Source organism: Eurytemora carolleeae, unplaced genomic scaffold, assembly GCF_000591075.1.
Source record: "Eurytemora carolleeae unplaced genomic scaffold, Eaff_2.0 scaffold71, whole genome shotgun sequence".
Classification (NCBI taxonomy): domain Eukaryota; kingdom Metazoa; phylum Arthropoda; class Copepoda; order Calanoida; family Temoridae; genus Eurytemora; species Eurytemora carolleeae.
The window spans coordinates 542,991-566,375 of NW_019396152.1; the positions used below are offsets into that span (position 1 = coordinate 542,991).

The 23,385-nt window shown below is 29.7% G+C and overlaps 1 protein-coding gene across 1 annotated transcript in view; it reads right to left on the minus strand.

Moving 5' to 3' along the window:
* Positions 1-19,656, minus strand: part of LOC111696586 (ligand of Numb protein X 2) — a 48,715-nt gene extending 29,059 nt beyond the window's left edge. Inside the window, exons 1-5 of the mRNA XM_023466225.1 lie at positions 19,601-19,656; positions 18,840-18,981; positions 17,842-17,942; positions 16,859-16,951; positions 14,300-14,409 (exon numbers count right to left, since the gene is read on the minus strand). Of these exons, the coding sequence (XP_023321993.1) occupies positions 14,300-14,409; positions 16,859-16,951; positions 17,842-17,942; positions 18,840-18,981; positions 19,601-19,653 (499 nt within the window). The 5' untranslated portion in view covers positions 19,654-19,656. The remainder of the gene's footprint in view (positions 1-14,299; positions 14,410-16,858; positions 16,952-17,841; positions 17,943-18,839; positions 18,982-19,600) is intronic.
* Between the last annotated feature and the right edge of the window lie 3,729 nt (positions 19,657-23,385).

Sequence of the window (23,385 nt, forward strand, 5' to 3'; positions counted from 1 at the left end):
GTTAGATTTTCAATATCAAACAAACTTTTATGTGAAAGACATTTCCTCCACTGTCACATAAAAAGAAACCACATTTGTAAAAAATCAAATTTCAAAGTTTATAACATAGATTTCTTTTTCATTCTAGATCAAGCAAAGCTTAAGATGTAAAATCGGACATAACAATCTATAAAACGGAGGCTTAAGCCTCATTTAAAATCACGCATTCAGTTCATTAAGATTTTTATGTTGTGAATGTTGTATGGAGATCAATCATTGATCTCCATACTATGCAGACCTATTGATATACCATGATGGTCATACTCTGTAGGGAAAACTTTAAAAGTGCCCACATTGGATATCGAGAACAAACATTTAAGATTAACTATATCCAATCTTATGCTATAATTGACACCTTAGTTTCAGATTGGTTCCTTCCTATTTCAAAATGGTGTATTCTTCCAACCTATAAGTACATTATATTTTTACTGTACCCTATTGTATACATTATGTTTATTATTTTATATACTGGGAAACACTATTGGTCCCTGGCCTCCTTTAAGACCATTAACCTTAATCTGTAAACTCAATGTTTTATACAACAGGATGAAAAAAAGAGAAATACTAAACTCTTTTCTAAAGCTGATAATTAAATTTGAGTTAGCACACTTAGCTCGAAAGTGTTTTATAAAAATATTATCATCATCAGTATTGTATTTTCTATTTTATTTTTAATGATTATCAGGATCGTTATTATTATTACTAACAAATATATGCAACCAATCTAATTATCTAACTGATTTTATTTCTCGGCCATGAGAACATTTTTGGATCGAAACAAAAAATGTTATTAGTATTTGACCTATTGTCCCACAGAAAAAACTTTCTCTTATTCTTTATTGTATATTGTACAAGGTTCTTTACTCCCATTTTTTAACTGTTAATTTTTAGTTTTGTTATGTTAAATATTAGAATGTCTCGTTTTATTATATAGATTATCATTTATAAAAAGGTATTGAAATGAGATTATTCAAAGTTGTTCCATAATTCTTTGTTTTGTCTGAAATCAAATGAATAATTTTTAAACAAAATAAAATTGTCTCCAATCTGCGGCCAAGATAAAAAAGAATTTGGTAAAAAAATGCATGTTTAAAGAATAAAAAACAATGATATTTTTTCTGACTTTTGCTATTAACTTCAAGAAAAGTTAATAAAATTACCACTTTTCTAAATAAATACAAATGTTGCAATATAACCCAATGCAATGTATGTACAAATAAATGTTACTGAAAGAAGTAACAAAAAATTATTTCTTTCCCCTCAAACTACAGCTTCTCTGCAATTAAAAAAACAAACAAAGTAGGACGTGATACAAAATGTATATAAAATATTTTTAAAACAAATCTTGGTGAAAATACTATTTCTTGACTTTATTATATAAGACTAGCAGCAATAACAGTGGGAAATAAAGTTAAATGAACTGTATAATAGGATATAACAGAAGCCTAGAGAAATTAGACTAGATGTCGTCTTTACCATACCAGAGTGTTTGAGCTGATATTGAAAATATGAATTTAGCTTTATACTAGCATACGTCCATATAAGGCTGGGCACGTTCCAAATTTTTCTATCCGTTTCGGTAACAGTTAGTTTCAAGCATTACAAAATAAAATTTCAGTTAGCTGTTAATTTTGAAGCTAGGAACAGAACGTTCGTTCTGTTAACAGCATTTTCCGTTTTTTTATTAAACTACTGTTACATAACAAATTTTCAACAATTGTTAACGGCTCTAGCTTTGCCCAGCCCTATGTCCATACAGTGCATCGAATGAAAGAGTTGAGGCAAGTATTGTTCATACTATTTACAAATTTTTGTTTTGTATTGTTTTGTTTAAAGAACCAGTCACACACAATTCAGAATGACAAGATACTTATCAGTTAAAATTTGGCTTCTACAGATTGACCCCGAGAAGTAAAACATATTCATTGACCTTTTTGTTAGACAAGTACATGATGTACAAAGAGTTGTACAAATTTCAGACTTGTAGTCTGCATAAACAATCTATTCTAATGTATCTAGGAATAGAGGTTATATTTAGATTGAGAAAATTTTCAGAACAAGTCTAAACCTTTTCTTGGATGTACAGGATTCTGACAACAACATCAACATCAAAATACCAAGGGATTATTCCATACAAGGCATTCTCAGAAGTCATGTTTGTTTAAAATAAACTATTTCAATTGTGTTTTTGTTATCTTTAAAACATTTTGAAAACATTTTTTTTTTCCTTCCAGCGTCCAGTGTTACGAAATTTGAATAATTTAATTGCATAAAACTGGGTTTAAATGTTGAATGACTTAAGGTTTAACCTGGTCTTAGAACTAGAATTCGAAAAGCTAGAGTTTAGAAATATTAGGATGCTAAAAGAAAATTTTAACTTACCAATAATTTAAAACAAACAAGAGAGTTCTATCTAGAACAATTTCAATGCGCTAATTATCAATAAAAATTTTTGTTTTTTTAATGCGCTTTTGATCCATACCCCTCCTTCCCCCCTCTCTCTTTTGATAAAGTGAAAAAGAATCCTCCTATTCCTATATAAATATCTAAACCTAACATAACCTGAAATACACATGAACGGGGCAAAATGGGTGAAAATAATTGCTCAGAAAAACACACACAACAAAAATTTTCTTAGTAGAAGACTAGAAATTTGAAACCTTTAACTCTAAAAACCTCATTTTTACTTCACTTTCCTTCTTTACTTTCGACTCTTCATCACGGGGAAGTTTTTTCTAAGAATTCCCTGAAAGCATTCATTAGAAATTCAAATTCAGGTAAAGTTCTGCAAACTTCTAAGAACATGTTCCCAGTTTTTTAGCAAGGACAATTGTCACAATCTGAAACCTAATTTATTCATGAAAATGTTTGAAAGATTACACATTGATAAAATTGTTTTATCTACCTAAAAGTTCTATAATTATCAAAAGTGTGATAATTTTACACCTCACCATAGTAGTTTTACACTTCAGTTATTGATAAAAGTGTTTCCTGATTGTTCTAACTAATTAGGAAAAGATAATAAAAAAACATACCATCACTTATGACATGAACAGATGGCTGACTGGTGTAAGATAGGTTTCTGTGGTATCTGGACCAGTATGGTTCATCACATAGATACAAGCTGCTCATCACAACCATCATATAACTGTTTAGAGAGACACTCTTCTTATCATTTTTAAATTTCAAGTTTGTTAATCTCGAATTGTAATGACACTTGTCTTTATGTTTCACTATTAGGTTGATGTAGTTTACTCTCCATTTTTTATTTCTCTTTTTATTAATGTTTGCTCATTTTTTTTTACTGAAATTGAACATGTTTAAGTTATGTTATTTGATATTCTAAGAACTTAAATCTACATTGCTTTGGTTCACAAACTGAATAAATGTCCAGGAGAAAATTAGATTTGATGAGAAGACTGAATATTGACAGAGCGGAGACTAATTTGTATTCTCAGCGTGAAAACTAATCAAGTTCTGAGCCACATTGTAGAATTAGTTACCAGGATTCACTGAGATTTATTCTATGTATTCCATACACCTTCACATTACCCTATCTTGCATTTCCTTTCATAATTAAAAAAAGATAATTTTTCATTGATTTTCTTTTAAATCAAAAAAAAGAAAAAAGAAAAATGAAAATTTTATATAATGTTCCATTTTAGAACCATTATGACAAATATAACAAGGAAAATTTCAAAACTATGATGTTCAATTCTAAAACAATTTTGTCAGAAAGAATAATTTATTTTAACTTTCCAGCAACCATTTGTATCCAAATCTTAAGCTTCAACCCCAAAATTAGTTTCAAGTTTAATAACTTGGATGTAGGCTGACATTGTATATAAACTTTGAACAACCATGTCTCCTAACAAGCAAACAGGGACAGAGAAATGTAACTTATATTTCTATTTTTTAACAAGAATTTGAAGATATGGCAAGAGGGAAAGTTTTTTTATATTTAAAGTCTTGATCATAATAAAAATCTTTGAAACATTTTTCATTAGAAAAAATTAATTTTTAGCTAAACTTAAATTCTCTTGTTTTATATTAGGTTATGTTATGATTCGTATGTTTGGCACTTACATTTTGTGACAGGGCAGCCTCTTAATTAAACTATACTTTTCTGTCCATACTTTTTCTAAATTAAATGAATCTTTCTCTTATTAGGAAAAAAGAAAAAGAGAAGACAGCACTAATAAACAAATCTTGGGGCCCCTGGGAATTCACTCACTATACCTGCCTAATGTACACACATTTTAATAAGATTATTCAGAACAGGTGAGCAATTTTTCAACATTTTATATCTCTTATCCAGTCTAAAAGACTTTCAGAGAATTAATATTAATTTTGAAAAAACAAAAATATGAATTTTATCAAACTAATTGGGTCCCAATTAGTTTGGTCATTTACATGATTATTGAAAACATAAAAACCAAACAAACAAAAAACCATTCTATTCATTTTGGTGTATAGACATTAATTTTATAGTTATTTTTAGGAAAATTGGATTGATAGTACTAAAAAAAACACAACAAACTAGGCCAATATGTAAAGAAAAGTGAAGATCAGAAAATGATTCTGAACTGTTAATATAAGTCCAAGGACTAAAAGTTAAGTGGCTAATATAAAAAACTTTACTTGAGTTCTGGAGCCATGTACTCAGTTATACTTTAGTATTTACCATCTATGCTCTAACAGATTATGCCATGATATCCACTCCATCATTTCAGACATTTTATTTGTTTATTCCTTAAGTACACAGCATCTCACAAAAGATAGACAAATATTGTAAGTAGGGTTGTTAATCATCTTTAATAACGATAAAAACATAGTTTTTTGTTTTTTTTTCTAAAAAACAATTGTATTGTTTTAATAATTGACGATTGGTCGCAACAAACCAACCACTAGTTCCAAACTGGAAAAAAAAGCAATCTGATTGTTTTTGAAACATTTTTTGCTGATGATTCTGAGTTTAATGACAATTAATTTCAATTTATTTTCAGGGAGATAAGTTTATGAATGTTGTCTTAAATGTTTGTTTTCTTATCAAGAGAAATAAGCTGAATATTTTCTGACCAAAGATTTTTTGATGTAAGGGTTTCCTACCAAGAAATTATTTTGTCTAACAAGATCATTATTGATAGTCAAAAATTAAAAACGGAGCTACCTTTGTTAATGAACCGACAAACTAAAGCAAACAAATGACTTCTTAAGATATTTTATTTCAAAAAAACAATCGTTTCTAAAAACAACAGTTTTTTTCTTGTTTTCTTCTTCATACATTTTAAAATAAAACTATAGTTTTTCAAAAACATAAAAATTATTAATTGTGAGAGGCTCAAAGTTCATATTGCAGAATTGCTAAATCTTCTTTATAAGAAGAGGAACTAAGTTGAATTGATAAAACAGTTAAAGGGTTCTGCAACCGTAGCATAAATCTTCCATATTACCGCAGTGCTGAAGGGGAGTGAAGGAGTTAAGGAGTTAGAGGATTCTCTAGGACTAGTGGGGAATAAAAGAGGCAGAGATTCACTATAAGAATACATTATATAGGAAATCCTAGCAGATGGTTACATATCTGATATCCATTATACATCAAATATACTGAAATTCTGTTTTGGGTTGTTACTTTTCTGAACCTCCAGCCCCTACTAGAGGTTCGTGCATTCACATCTATAATTTTCAAAATCATCCCACATATTTTATTTATTATCCAAACAACTTTTAAGAGGTGCCAGTGCAGTTGGGTTATTTCTAGTAAAAAGTCAAAAATTGTCCCCCTTAAAAAAACATTATTTAACCAACCTGTTTTAGACTATCCTTCAGATTTTTATTAAGTTCACTTAGTTTCCACAAAATAATCTATTTGTCCCAAAAGCTAAATTTTGAAACTAAATTCCTGATTTTTAACCTTAAAAGTTGCATGCTTTCATTATATACACCTTATAAAAAAATTATATGAATATTTGAGAAATTTTGCAGTTTCAATTTCCCCTTTTGTGAAAACTCACCTATCAACTCTGGATAAGATTGAAGAAAAATTGTTCCTTTCCCTTCAATCTATTTTGAGGGAATTTGTAAATGTGAAATATTACCAATTTCCTTCCAGAGCCCCCATTAACATTTCATTTTCACACTCAAGAATTATTTTTCCCCTGAGGAAGAAGATTTGATTATTTTGTTTGTTCAACAAGCTTAAATACTAATTCTCTAATTTAATGCAGAGGCAGCTTTATGGGGGCAGGGGGGGATAGGTGAAAAAAATTAGGGGGAGCAAGCTAATATTAACCTTAATCTGATAATTAGGGGTGGGGGGTGTTTAATTGGGGAGATTAAAATTTTAGAGAGTTGGACTAAACAGTTTCTTGTTCAGCCAAACCTAATCAAAAGCTAAGAACAAATACAAAGCAAAACAAAGTACATTTTACAATTGCAGTGAGAAATTTGTCAAGCTGCAGAACTTGTTTCTTGAAAATCCCCTCAATCTTCCCAAATCTAGTAAGTGTGTGCATCAAGTCCTGATTTTATTGAACTAGATAACAACTACTACCATGAAATGCTTTCCATTTTAAACTAATTGGTTTGCAAATATTCAAAATTAAATTAAGTTCCTGCTTTCATACAGAACTATATACAAACCAAAATGAGCAATAATTATAACAAATGTTTGTAGGATTATCCTTGCTTTCATAAAAAGTTAATGTAGAATAAGGGTGGAAGGTCCCCTGGGGGATGGGTAAATTTAATGACTTAGTGAAACAACAAAATTCCTTTCAAAGGTTTTTAATTTTGTATTAAAACATGATTTGACACAGCCAAATCAAATATTTTAAAGTGAAACATTAATGGTTTAGTAAATTCTGAACAAAATGTGATTACAGTTTCAAGTAAAGAAAACTACTTAATATTCATCCTTCAGTAGTAAAATTTTAATTACTCAAGTAGGAATGGGACCGCTTTTGCTTTTCTTCAAAACAACCCATGAAGAAGGAGTGGATACAAAACGCCCAAGAACAAAATGTCCAATAACAAAACACCCAAAACATAACACAGCTATGAAAAGTTGCATCAATTTTCAAGACCTTGTCAATAATGTTATACACCAGGTCTAATGAACATAAAAATAGTACAAAAGAACCAAAAAGTTGTAACTTTGGATATTTTATAACCTTGGACATTTTGTAATTTTGGACATTTTGTAATTTTGGACATTTTGTAATTTTGGACATTTTGTAATTTTGGGCATTTTGTAATTTTGGACATTTTGTAACTTTGGACATTTTGTAAATTTGGGCTTTTTGTTATCTTGGGTGTTTTGTTTTTGGACAATTTGTAACATTGGGCATTTTGTTTTTGGGTGATGTGTAATTTTGGATGTTTTGTTATTGGACTTTTTGCCATTGGACATTTTGTTTTCGGGCGTCTTGTATCAACTCCATGAAGAAAATTGAGAAATAAAATAACCGTTTACAAAATAATAGTTTTTAACAATAATTTAATTTGTAGTTTAAAAAATGAAGGTATGCAGTTTATGACAATCATTACTACTGATAATGACAGTACCTTTATTTAGAATCATTAATAATCATAAATGACATATAATCACCTAAATTTGCCTTTTAAAGCAGGATTTTTTCAATTGAACTAACATATTCAAAACTGACTTTCATTAGTTTTAACCCTTCTTTTTTTTTAAATGAAGATTCCTTATTTTGACAAATCAAATAAGAAACAAAAACCAATATCTTTTTCTGAAAATAGGCCCCAACCATGAACTAAAAGAAATATTGTAATTTTCATAAAAAAAAGGAACAACTTGTTTGTGAATAAATATTAAAAGTTTGGACTAAATATCAGCTTTCAATTATGTTAAGGGCTATTCTAAATTTTTTTTAATAACTGACTAACCTTGTGACTGTTTTTTCTACTTTTTTGGAAGTTTCAAAGGTACTGCTTTCAAATATGAGAGCATGAAGGAAAACATAAGGAGGGGACTACCACTGCGCCCCCCCCCCCTTATTACAGAAATTAGGATATTACAATTAGCTATAAATTTGAAAATGTCAATTTCACAATTTTGTTCTTTAAAAAACAGAAGTTCTTAAATGTTAATATTTTTATATGATATAAACAACCTCAAAAAGCTCCGTCCCTCAACTTCTTTTCTATAAACAACCTCAAAAAGCCCGGTCCCTCATCTTCTTTTCTTTAACTTTCTTAAACTTATGCATATCTAGCACAAGTAAAAAAGTCATGTTTGATTATCTAAGCTTGAAAGTAGTTAATCTTTAACCCCTTTAATGGTTTCCTTATTCTAGAATTTGTGCCAAAATTATCTTTAAATGCTGTGATTAATTCAAGTTTTATTTTTTAGCAAATTGCTTGTCTTTAAAAGCTTTTAATCAAAGCAAAAAATAAGTTAAGGATCCTTAAATTTTTTAATTATAAAACTATAAAATCTGAAATATCTTCAAAGAGAAGAGTTTTTTTTGCAAAGAACAAATCATTGTTTTCTTTAACTTATAAACTACATTAACTTACAGTAAACAAAATATTATTAAGTTTTTATATTCAAATTTTAAGTCTTGAAAAATTATATTTAGCTTTAAAATTTAACACTTTATTAACAAATGTATATTTCTGCACAATTCTTTCTTGTCATTTAAAAAATAATAGTAGAAAATAGTGCAAAAAAGATTAGTGGATTTTTTATATTCAATATTTTGATATTATGATCAAATTTGCAAGATAATCCTGTATAAAAAAAAGAATTGAATAGAGTGTGAGGTTGTGCTACCAACAGAGGCTAAAGAAATACTGAACGGAGCCCAATCTCTCACCGGAGAATTGAGAGGACCCCCCTCCTATCATCTTCAAGTTCTGATTAACTTCCAGACAAGATAACATACAATCCAAGCAATACATTACATCCTCCAACAACTTTACCAGAGGACTCTATGGACCACTATCTAGCCCTTTATTCCCTAAGGGGAAGAGGATGTATCTTGAACCCCACCCTCTTTTTCCATTTTCCCTCCATCATTTTCTTATCCTTGATTATATCCTTTACAGAACAGTAAAATTGCATAATAAAATAAACTTTGTTTACCAGGACATATTACTAGATCATAACAATATAAATTAATTTAAAAGAAAAACAAAAGACTTCAAACAATGTTGAGAAAAACAAAAAGGAAAATTTGTTTTAAGAAATTTGTAAATATTATGCACATTAAGATGAAAAGAAATAATGGAATTAAAAGAACGGAAATATAATGTAAAATATAAACAACAAATTATTTGGGTCATTTTTCTATAATTTACAAAATAGGAAGGGACATTTTTAAATTGTTGACAGAGAATGCTCTACACAATATCAATTTTGGGACAGTTTTGTTGCAGGTTAATAAATATATTAGATTTTATTAGACTGAAACAGTTATTGCTCTGACAACTGCAACAAACAATGTTCAAATTTGACATTATTATGACAATCAAATACTAGTCACCAGAGAAGAAATATGTTCAGAGGTTGGAACTTTTGTGTGGAGCATCATTAATGTTAAAGGCTTAATCTTGATTTTCAATATAGGCACTTTTAAATTTGAGGATCATTTAGATCAATGATTGATCCTTCAATAATACTTCTCTGCAGGGTATGTCCACCAAATCTATAAATAATACTTTGCTTGTCTGTTAGTTTGTCTGTCTAGTTTGTTTGTAGTTAATAAACGTCAGAACGACTGATCTACTAAACGGCTGTAATGTAAAACCCTAGATATGTTGACATAATATAATTCTGACTTCAGAGCATAAGTCTTTCAAGGATTTTTTTTCTTGCAATTTTGTCCAGTTTAACATTTTTAATTTCAATTTTTAATCTTTTTAAAATCCTCTTGCCACTGAAATTGCTATTTTTTCTCATGTTCTAAAAAAATTTTCTTCATTCTTGATACAAAAAAAAAAGCTGAAATTGTCCAATTTGAATGTGGGAAAGTTAGAGTTTTGTTGGGTCTAAACTGCTGTGAGGACTGTGGTTAAACCTGTTCTTACAGAACTATGTTAAATAAATTTAAACTTTTCTGATGTCCTTAACAAGACAGGTCTAATAAACTCTGCAGACAACACCATACACAGAACATTTTCTTAGAAAATAAAGAGAAATCATAGTTGTATCATTATTACCATTAGCAAAGTGAACACTAATATCAGTTTCGCAAACAGATATAAAAATTAGAGTTTGTGGCCAGTGCTCAGTTTATTTTGAGTAGTTTTAAATACTTGGATGCAAGGAAATCCAATTAATTTGTATGACATTTTAATAAAATTCATGCTTTTACAGAACTTTATTAATAAGAAAAAATGATCAGCCAAAATAAAACTTAAAACAAGTTTTGCCTCAAGATAATCATTAGATATCACATGAAATAGTAATGAATATTCCAAGAGAACAATATGCGGTACAATATTCAATCCTGCAGATTTGGGTTGCTGTATCTTATGCTTCACAAAGCAGAGATACAAACTAAAGGGAATATTAAAACAACTCCACTTTAGCACTATTTCAGATAAAATACATACAAAGCCAAAGAAATTTTTTGGCTCTTATATCCTGCTATAAATTATGATAAATCATAAAAGTATACCAAAAACTATATTTAAAAAATAAGTTTGAAAAGAATCGATTAATATTTAATTTCCAGATTCAATATCAATCCTAGTCCAATAGATTTGTAGAACTCAGGGACTTTTCCATTAAATATTCAATACTAAGGAAATCCATTATCTTTCAAACAATATTTATCCATCAGGGGTTTAGCCCCAATATATTAACCTTTTCTTCATGAAATTTACAAAAAAAGAACTTGTAAGTGTTTTATTATACAAATGTTAATTAAGCACAAAATAAATTTATCAAAAAGCTCAGACAATATTACAGAAATTCATTGAAATAAAATTTCAATAATTAAACAGAATAATAAAGTAAAATATTCTTAAAGTCAACCTTATTCCTAAGATTTAGAGAGCTCTCATCAAATATTCAAGAAAATGCATTCTTTCAAATTCCCTCAAAGTTTTGATGTACTTTATCTCTTATCTATTCCTTCTGTTCTTTTCTTTAAAAATACAGATAATTGCAAGTTTACTATAACAGCCTTCTCTTGCCAACAAACTTAACATCAAGCTTGGCCAATTTGAAAGGAAGGCAACAGAATTAGAGAAAATTTCTACATCAAGCAAATTTAACATTTCTAAAAACTTCTACAAAGAAAAATCTATCAATTTCCAATTTCTCCCAATTCTAAACAAACTATTTTTTAAAAGACTGTGTTCCACATTGTTTTCAAGACATTTCATATCAGTGGATTGTTCAGAAGAAATTTCTATATTGCGAAAAAATCTAATATTTCAATGTTTGATAAAATACTGTAGGAACTGATATCTATATTCATGTTAATATTCCTATAGAACAATTGTTATCAATGCTTGAGGGTTTCAGTCTCATTAAATATTCATGAATTCAATCTTGTAGATAAAGAAATCTTTATAAAGCCTAAGTAACTACACCTGCACCCAACTTCTTGAATAGAAATTGTAAGAAGTATTATTTAAAATTTTTTACCACAATGCAGATTAAACTTTGTATCTCTTTTTTCAGAATCAGATACTAAATATACAAAAAAATAAAATTTCTTCTTAAAAATGGAAATGAATGATCTGTATCAAAGGGCACGCAATATATAAGATATACATAGTTAAATTCAAAATAGATGTTGGTACCCCTTGAGACTGTTAAATCTAAAAGTTTCAAATGTTGAATCGTAAGTTAAATCCAGACATTGACTCCTCAACTCTACAGATATGATGATGCTATACAAATACTAGAAATCCCCTCTGGCATCGTAATATTGTCAAACTAAGACAAACCAAACAAACTTTAATGGTATTCAAGTTGTAAGAGAAGCAGATATATATATGATATATTAAGATAAAATTAACCTTTTCCAACAATTTTTACTACAATCAGCTTAAAATACAACTATGCAAAAAAAAAACTTTGAATTTGCAGCCAAGGCTAGAAATAATTATGTCATTATGTCTCTTAAATGAATTTTTTAATGAAAATTTATTTCTGAGACACAATTTTGGTTTATATTATAACATTTGAAGAGGATTTTTATTTTTAAAAGACCACCCTACAGGTTGCAAAATCAGCTGTTACCCACAGAAAGGGCAACTTTTTAAGTCAAGAAAACTACTTTTTTTAATAGCATACCAAGTACCTTCTAAAACTCATGCATTAATTTATCACAAAGCTTGTTGTTCGTATATTGTGACTACAAATATTCCTAAGCACTTTTTAAAAAAGTTATCTTTTACTGTGTACAAAGTTTAGTTAAGAAAGTTTATTAAATTTATTAGAAAATTTAAAATATAAAGCACTCTGTCATGGTGATAAATATAAAACTGAAAACCTGGCACAAATTGTTGACTAAAATTTAAATATAAATTTTCTTGCTAAATTATGAATATATGAAAGACTATCAAATTTCCCCATTCTGAAATTGTTCCCCTCTACATAACTATTAATTGAAATATTTACTGAAAATTAAAAAATAAACTCTTTTAAAAAATAATTAACTACCTAACTAATGGATCTTGGAAAAATATTGTTAAAAAAGTACTGTTTAATCTAAAAATGGCTAACTTTTTAATGGGAAAAAGCATAGTACTGATAAATTTTTTCTCTTAAAATTTTGTCTTTTTTCGATTGTTTTGAAAAGGTAAAGTTAGCAGTTTGCACCAATACAGACAATGATATTGGAAAACGTCAAGTTTGAATTTTACATTAGATTCTTATTCAGTTAAACCTTCTAGTTTGTTGATAAAACATACACCCTTAAGAAATAATTATAATTATCAAATTATAAAGATTTAAATCCAAACTTTTTGCAAATATGAGATTGAACTAAATTAATGAGGATTAATAGTTAAACTTAGTACTATTAGCTGACTATTGGTTGTACCACTTCCTTTGTTTAATCTCAGTATACCTTGTAATGAATTGGTTTTTACAAACTTTGTTAAGAATGTCCATCTTATTAAACTATGTTCAATGTTCATAACCGTAATAAACAGAACCCTAAAATTCTGTTTACATTTTAACCTAGTTTATCGCTACTAAAAAATTAAGACCTCTGAACCCACAAAATTTAACCAAAGTGAAAAATATCATAATTCAATGCAATATATTTGGCCAAGTAAAAAATCTTTTATTAACAAAGCTTACTTAATTACTTTGATTGAGAATTATCCACTAATGCTTTTCCCTGCAACCTATTTTCAAGTTTAAATTTAGATTTTGAACAAACTAACATTGAAACGTCATAACATTTAAGTTAAATCATGAGATCTATTTGAAGTGTTTTTTCTTTTGACTATCTATATTTTTCAACATAAATTATCAATATATATGGTGTTGAACCAAATATATAAATTTTTTATCCATTTTCTTAATATCTATTCTTATAAAAACTCATAAATTCTTTATCTTAAACTTGAATGCTAAAAGTTTAAACCTTATTAGAACTTTGTCGTAATTAAAACAAAGTTCTAATATAATTCAATATTTTTACCTTTTCTTTTATATAGTTTTATTCTTTTGCAGAGAATAAGTGAGCATTCAATAAACTGAAATCAATATTTAAATATCTTGTTACAGATCAAATTTCAAGTAAATATGGTCTTAGATTGAACATCTAAGACTTAACCTCTTGAGTCAGATTTAATTTAGTTGAACTAAGCATGGCTAGTTGAACTTTATCTCTAGACACTCTCTGTTTTAAACTTGATAAGCAGGCCATGTGACCAGACCATCCGTACCATTGTTTATTAACTTTTGCTAATCATTAAATCAATTATCTTGTAAATTAATTTTATTAAATTACATTTCATGTCTTAATTTGACATAAATGCAAAGTAAAAAATGAAAAAAAGTTTTAATTACCCGTCCAAATAAACCTTCATCAATAAATGGCAAAAAAATATCTTGCAGATTTCTTGCAGAATTTCAAAATTAAACCATTTTGAAGCTAGAAAAACCATGATACACATTATTTATCAGATATTGGATAAAGGTTGGAAGGGTAGGGTAGCATTTAGAATCTGTGATATTTGTTAAGAAGAAGTTTTGAAAATAAAACCTCATGCAAATATACACTTAAAGAGCCATTTTATTTTTATTCATATAACTAACCTTCTTTTTTAAACTGACAATCTGTCTGATGATCTTTCATTTTCTTTGCTGGACCTCGATGTTCACATCCTGCACCAGCATACTGGCATGCCACCAGGGTACCCTCACATCTAAATATATAAAAATAATAATTCAAATGTCCTGAGATCAGATTGAATGAAGTACGAAGTGTTAGAACAATGTAAGAAAGATAGTGCACTCTTCAAACAATTAGGTCCATAACCCAGAAAGCTGAGAATTTTCATCACAATTTGACCAATTTGACATCTTTAACATATCTTTTTCGCTTTACATAATGCGTAAACTTTTTTAATGAAAAAGTAAAAAAAAAGACAACTTCGTTAGTTAAAAGATTGTTAAATTTTAGAAAAAACATGATTAGATATAAAATTACAAAGGTACTATGCGTTTACTTTAAGTACTTAAAATCCATAACTATGAAACTATTCTGATGGATAACTAGCTGAAGTGCCAAGTGTTACCAGAAAATTTAAAAAAAATTTAGATTTTTAGAACAAAATTTCGAATTTTGTTAGCCCATGAAACCCCCAGGGTGCCCATGCCCATGGCTCTCTTTAAAAAATCAGCTAATTTGGTCTAGCCATTTGGCCAGCTCTAGCTATTAACATCTATGAATATATATATAAATATATATATATATATTTATATATATAAGCTATATAATAGCTTTATGATATAGAAGCTATATAATAGCTTTATGATATAGATATTAGATAAGGAAAAGTTTCAGTAATTTAGATTGCCACTCAAGAAATGTTGATATTTATTTCATTTTTATCCTTACAACTTTCAAATCAAGTTCCTTCATTCCTGATGATAATAATTTCCTAATTATCAATTATCCATTCTTTTCCATTTTCAAATACCCTTTACAACATTTTACCCTATACTTCATTTTTTTTTCTTTCACACTTTTTCACTTATAAAATCTTTCTATTTAAACTTTTATCTCCTTTCTTTATCTTCTATTTTCTCTTCAGTTTCTCCTCTAATCTTCCTTTGTAAGTTTCCCAAAAAAGTACTGATAAGATTACCAACTGTAATCGAATTTAATCTTCTTTTCGGGAAAAATGCAAACGTCAGAGTACATTTACAAGGTTCACCGAGAAATGAAAGGATGAAAGAAAATTTCTTAAATTCATAAAACAACAATTCAAGTTTAATTTGATGTTAAAAGGTTTTAACATCAAAGATTTCATCTGACATTTGAACACATCAACGAAGCAAATTTTGAATGAGAATATTTGTTAAAAAACGCTCAATAAATGTTTTGTGGAATTGAAATTCTTTTTTTGTTGTTTTTCAATTATTTAGAACTACATAATTAAAAGTATGATAATGGGACACAGCAATTGTGCAGTGTAAACAGACCCAATTCACTTTATTAGTGAAGTGTTAGTAAAGTTATTTGGTTTGTAACAGCATCAAATATTTCTATAAAATCGTCTTCCTATTTCAGAGTTGTCTGGTTATCACGGTAGGCAAGTTTATTTTTAGATTATAAAAAAAAAAATTAAAATTAAATTTTTATGTTCTGCGTAAAACTTAAAGAAAGATATCATCATAAAAGGAGCCATAAGAAATAAAATCCAAAATTATCCCAAAATAGAATGGGCCCTAAAATAAACCCAAGCCATGATGTCTCAGTAATTTACTTCATACTAACGACCACTGTTCTGCCCCCCCCCCCTCCACACCCCTTTCCACAAAACATTAAAAAGTTGTTTTCCCAATATATATTGCTAAAACTTTTCTTCTATATATTGTTTTTAACTTGATAAAGGAGGGGTAAAGGGTACATTTAACACTAATTGAAAACAATTCAGGTTCACTGTTCCTTGGCAATGTTCTTAATACTGGTTAAAACAGTGACGTCATTGTGTACAATGTAAACAAACTAGAACTAACGCTATTTAATTAGTCGCGTCACATGTTATTACAATTTAATTAAAAACAATAAAGAGAAATCCAAGACAGAGACATTTAAAGAATGAATTCGAAAACAAAATTCTACAACAAGGGGTTGATGCAATAATAAACTTTATCAAATAGTTTAATTAAAACCATGGCTCCGACAAAAAACTCTTGAAATGATGCAAGGATCAAAGACCAAATTAAAAGGACTGTACGCGTAATTCCAAGTGACGTTTTATATATAAAAGAGCATGCATGCCTGACTTCCAACCGTGCCCTAGAAAGCTTTTTATGTTCAAAAAGAGAGAGATGTCCATGATTTCTCTTGTAAAAAAAAGTTATGTTTAATTGTGATTTCTGTATAAGAAACTTGCGGATTTCTTGCTAAAGAAAAAAAGAAACTTTTACACAATTTTTAACTAGAAAAACGACGATTTATTACATATTTTTAATTAAATAAAGGTTTAAAGGGTACCGTTGTAAATCGGACATGCCCCTCTAAAAATTGAGGGTCACTTGAAATTATCCTGAAAGTTATATATTGATCCCGAACGTCGAACACACTAATTCTATATATTTATCCCAAACACACTATACACACAGCACAATATACTGTAACCCAACCTATATTTAAGATGATCCTCCAGGTTTCCTCGTTGGTTTGTTTCACTGCAGGAATCTGAGTTCGGGCAAACTACAGGCAGCTTATCCAGCAATCTGAAGTAAAGGAACATTCTAGTTTATTTTTTTATCAGAAACAGACCCTTGAAAGCCTGGAGAAAGGAGTGATGTTTAAAATAGGTTCAGTAAAATAAAGGAAATTGATACTCTTCATAGAGTACTGGAGACTATACTTAATTAAAACTTATCTTAATAGTTTTTTCATGTGAAGTTTGATTTGATATTAGGTTTAATTGGTTAACTACCTTTTTACTACAAGGTTTGATGGGGAGCAGGCTTAGAGGTTTACCTCTTTAATACAAAGTTTAATGGGGAGAGGGTTTAAAGGTTTACTCACTATTTAATACCAGGATTGATGGGGGACAGGTTTAGAGGTTTACCTCTTTAATACAAGGTTTAATGTGGAGCAGGTTTTAAGGTTTACTAACTATTTAATACCAGGATTGATGGGGAACAGGTTTAGAGGTTTATCTCTTTAATGCAAGGTTTAATGTGGAGCAGGTTTTAAGAATTACTAACTATTTAATACCAGGATTGATGGGGAACAGGTTTAGAGGTTTATCTCTTTAATTCAAGGTTTAATGTGGAGCAGGTTTTAAGGTTTACTAACTATTTAATACCAGGATTGATGGGGAACAGGCTTAAAGGTTTATCTCTTTAACACAAGGTTTAATGTGGAGCAGGTTTTAAGGTTTACCAACTATTTAATACTAGGATTGATGGGGAACAGGTTTAAAGGTTTACCTCTTTAACACAAGGTTTGAAGGGGAGCAGGTTTTAAGGTTTACTAACTATTTAATACCAGGATTGATGGGGAACAGGTTTAAAGGTTTACCTCTTTAACACAAGGTTTGAAGGGGAGCATGTTTTAAGGTTTACTAACTATTTAATACAAGGATTGATGGGGAACAGGTTTAAAGGTTTACCTCTTTAACACAAGGTTTGAAGGGGAGCAGGTCAACTGGTTTAAAGGTTTCCTACAGATGGGACAGGTACAGTTCACTCGAAGATACGCTGTCATACACGCCTGAATAATAACAATAATAATAATAAAAAATAATAATAGACTACAGATAATTATGATAATAATTATTTACGATAAGAAATTATGCAATAGAACTCTGAATCGAGATTAAACGATAATCAATATATGATAGCCGGACGTTTCACCTTCTTGTCTTGGCGGCAAATGCTTGATTTTACAGTTCTGGTAACTTGCTGAAACTAACATATTTTATGTTGGGATAGGGTTTGCCGAGACTTGCATATTTAAAAAAAAATTCCACAAAAAAATCAATTTAAATTGGATATGCACTGCATACAGTGTACAGTGCACTGTATACTGTGTACAGTGGTTGATGTAAACAACATTTTTACACATGTCCAGTTTTTCAATATTTGTCATGGAGAAACCTAAGCTGTTTTGTTTTCGGAAAATGCGGAAAAAATATTCTCCAGGATAGAGATTTTTTCCAGTACTGCAAGAATTATTTAGAGAATACTTACATTGGAAAGGGAACCAGCTCAATCGGCAAGAATTCTTGAAAGAAATGTTCGATTTAAACTAATTGTAAATTTTTTTGAAGGATGCAATTTAAATCTTTTATATAATCTTAAATATGTTTAACAAATAATAAATAATAATTTTTTGTCAAATTATTAGTGTTATGCATTACTAGAATGTTTAGTTCATTTCGTATCAACACTAATATTGAAGAAATTATGTTGTATTAAAAAAACAGCCCTGACTGCAGTTTCAGTAATTTGCCGCCAAGACAAGAAGGTGAAACGTCCGGCTATCGTATCTGTATACCTGACAGAAAGTATGACTACAGGGTGTATCTGTATACCTGACAGAAAGTATGACTACAGGGTGTATCTGTATACCTGACAGAAAGTATGACTACAGGGTGTATCTGTATACCTGACAGAAAGTATGACTACAGGGTGTATCTGTAGGATTAACAAATGGCTGGAGGCAGATTTGACACATTAAATCCTCGTCAACATCCTCCGAGTAATCGTAGAGATGAGGCTCATGCTGGGAGTGATGCTGTCCACAGTTCCTTAACAGATCAAATATTGATTAATCGATTGATTGATTGATTGATTTATTTATTAATTGATTTCTTGATCGCTTGGTTGGTTGATTTTACGCTAGTTTGTTTGATCACTTGCACATTTGATAAAACGATTGATTTGGTATCCAATTGATCACCTAATTTAATTGATTGATTGAAATATTGAAACATTGATTAAATAAAAAATCGTATAAATTGAAGAAGTTGTAAAAAAAATAGTCCTTAGTTCATGATTTGCATGTAACTTCATGTTCATTAAAAAAAAAGTAATAAAAATTAAAAATAAATAAAAATATTCACATTCTAGTTAAGATATGGTCTAACATTTTTTATAAATTGCGGCGATTTCAAAGTTTATAATCGACTTAAAAGTCCACATTTCATTTTAAAAAGAAAAACAATTAGTAATTAAAATAATTAAAAATGTCAAATATAAAAATTCATTTAAAATATGGGGAATAATTTTTATAAAATTACTAGGAGACAAAATTGTATCTCTGAGCTTGATATTTCTTTAAAAATACAGATTAAATTCATTTAACAATATTATATTTTTATGGAATTTGCTGAGGGAAAACATGGTAATCTGAAATACTAAATGAACCTGCAAACCCGGGGCCTAGTCACAGATTTCCGTCCGGAGCTCCGAACTTCCATTTTATCTAAAAATAAACCAAAAATTATATTATATTTTCTAAATGATCTTTTTTTAGTTTGCACGACAAATTTCGACAAAAATATTAGGTCATTATTCTCCCCTTTGAAAATACTCTAGCTTAATATTACTAATTTAAAAGAGCCCTTTATCAGAGGCGAATTGAGGGGGGGGCTATTGGGACTTAGCCCCCCCCCCAATACCAGTGAAATCTCTGGTTTTTAGGTGTTTTCATGCAGAGCCCCCCCCCCTGGAAAAAGCCTACCCCCCTGCACAAATTCCTGAATACGTCCCTGCCCCTTGTACCGTGAGATTTACAAAGTTTCCAGAAAATTCTGTTTGTTTTAGTACAGCCCTTTGTAAATCTTATTGCGGTAAGATAACTAAGCTTTGTTTCTTAAATGGGATAATGTTTCTTAAATGTCATGTAAAAAAAATTGTATTTAACAGAAGTAATACCAAAATTTTAATTTAAGGTTGTAAACCAATGGGGTTCCATTTCTAAAATCAAGAACAGTCCCTTTAAGAAGAATATATAAGTGCACTTCACTGCCCATTGCACAATAATAAATACTGTCATCTAGGCTTTGCTTCAACTTTCTTTAAGAAAATTCTAGAAAATCTACAATTTCCACGAGAACAAATTATGTATAAAAGTAAAAATTTCTCCTACAGTGTTTTAAGAAACTAAGTTATTTTTGAATTAAAAAGCATGCAACATTTACTGTGATGTCAGGAATTTTAGGTAATTTTACTAATATTATAAACGACCTTCAGAAAGTTTTTGCAATTCGTAGAAATTCAAGGATATATGTAAAGTTTTAAGACTTAAACCCCTCCCCCCTTGGGAAAGAAGGGGGATGTGCTTTTTAAGATCTGGGCGAAAAAAATGATTTTCAAGAGGGAATGATTTTCAAGACAGAGGGGGGAATTTCAAGAAAAAAATTATCCCTGTAGAATAAATATTACGTATTTGTCTGTACATTAAAGAATCTAATCAAAGCTATGAGCATCTTTTAAGCCAACGCCAAATGCAGCTTTTGTCCCCCATCTCCTCGACCCCTTCCTCCCGAGCTTTGCAAATGAATGCAGTAACAGTTTAACGTATATCTGGGATGAGGGGGTGGGCCGGCGGGTTAAGGGGGGATCTAGTAACATAACACTAAAATATTTTGTTTCAACCCATTTATATTCACCGCAATATACTTGTATTCCATCTCTCAATTGTTTTACATCGTCTATAATCTAACTGTGTCTCAGTATTAGGACAAGATTTACATTACATATTGAGAGAGCTTCTGTGGAGTGCTTCGTTCTCCTATTTTCATTATTTTTAATTCAGGGCCGGGCGTACTTGCAGGAATTTGATCAGGGATGAGGGCTAATATTTTTTTTTCTTTCCAGGAAGGGGGCCTCAGCATCAGGGCCTGAAATCCCACTGGAAATAATAGATTTTATCGATCCACGGGGGCTGAGCCCGAACCTTCCCCCCCCTCATTGGGTTCGTCTAGCTCTGACTTTCTTCATCGTAAAGTTGATTATCATTAACAACGAAAACATTGTTTTAAAACGTGTTCCCGTGATTATTAGGGGATTTACAATGATTTTAAATATGTACTTTAATTAAGGAAAGGATAGTAAAACTTTTCTAGGCCATGTCAGAGTACCCGCAATATTTTCAACCATCTTAAAACATGGATGTCGTTTTTTTTTCAGAAACCAAAACAGAAAATAATATAATTTTCCTAAATTGAGTTTAGCGAAGTTTGATGTTTTTACAATGAACTGCATTTGTTTTTACAGGGCGTGAAAGTTTCAAAACTTTAATTAGCTCCACAGAAAATATAGTTCAAAACGTAAAGTTTAAAACTTTGAAATAGATTTTATTTGTTGAAAATTGTTGAAATTAAAGATCTGCCCTGGCCGCAGCGCTCGGGGCCCCAAGCCTGTCCTAGCCGCAGCACTCAGCCCAGAAATTGTCTTAACCTAACTTTACCCTAAAATAATACAAAATAACTTAAAATTAATGGTCATGTACAAAATTGATGGACGGACGGACGGACCCTATTTCCGATCCCTGAATTATACTTTAAATAAAGCTTATCAATTGGCTTAATGATTTCACAATAATTTGTTGAGAGAATAGTTAGAAAGGTGCGCTAGGTGCGCCTGCCCTATTCTTTTACTGTAGAGCACGACCATCAAAATATACATAAAAAACACGGGACTTTCTTCACATAATAATAATATTCATTTACGATGAATGAAATAAGCAAAACATCCGAATGAAATAAAATATTAAGAACTATTGACGCACGAAAAGTAGAGAGTATATACATCCCGGAATACCTGTGGAATCAGCTGTTTTCAACCGGTGGAACCGTAGATTGGTAGATAAATAGATAGACAGATAGATAGATAGATAGATAAATAGATAGATAACATTTTTGTTTTGTCTGTTGGAATCAAGAAAATTAATTAAGGAAGCTTCTTGGAGCAATACCAAGTACCTCATTGGTCCAATAATTACATTTACTGAGTCAAAAGGACAGAAATGGAAACTGAAGAATTGAGGAAATGAAAAGGCAAATAATTATCAAATTCAAAGAGGTAAAAAAGTCCGAGACAGGGGCTTACCCACGGTGAGCGGGGACTGGAAGCTTGATTCATTTTTTTTCTTTCGAAGGGGCCTTTTGACCCTATGGAAACCATATATGATATCACTGATCCATGGGGAGGGGCTAAGCAGCTGAGCCAATTCATAGCCCCCCCCCCCTGCAGCACATCAAGCTGGGCATTTAGAGAAAAGTAAAAAAAAGAAAGAGAAAAAAGTATTAGTTCAACCATATAGATGTGTTAAAGGTTATTGTTTTTCAGAATTGAGTACTTCTGTAAAAATTCATTTATTATTGTTATTATATACAATAGTGTGTCCCACGAAACATAACATTTGGTATGTCTTCTTTCACATACTGTAATAATATATAATACTTTTTTAGTTTATTTCCTTAAAAAAAAAGTTTTTTTTGCCCATCATTTTGTGTTTCCTTCTAAGAGTCCAAAAACCGTCTTTATTTTAATTGTTGTAACTTTTTACCGAATTTGTAAAACTAAAAAATTATAAAGATCAAGTTTATTTTAATTTTTCAGTCCTATGATTTTAAGACCAAGAATTAAAAAAGTGAGTGTTTACCCCTGTGGCACATTATATATGAAATAAAGTAAAATAAAGAATTGAAACCATGCAAATCCGGGTTTATTTCTTAGAAGGAATATAAAAACTTTATTGTTAAAAACTTTTTCATAGGTTTCCATTCTTCTTCAAACAAAAATATATATGTTTATATCTCACATATTTTATATGGACAGAAAACTTCATATTTTTGAGGTTTGTATTTCTAATTGAATATAGTTTTTTGATTGTAAATTAATGCATACGTATTACGTATACTTAAATAAAAAAATAACTTTCTTGTGTTTTTTATGTATTTTGCCTTAAATACAGGAAATCCCAATAAACATGGGAATTCAGTGTCTATTTCGATATCGTCTTTTTAAATAATTCTTTGATTTTGTTAAAGTGATCCTTCTGAGAAAGCTATATAATCCTCGTAAGATTTTTGTCTGCTATGCTTACAATTTGTTTGTTTATGTAATTTCACTGCATACGATTGTAATTAGTAAAACAAGAAAATTACAGTATACAAACAGAGTGAGAGATTTGCTCCAATAAC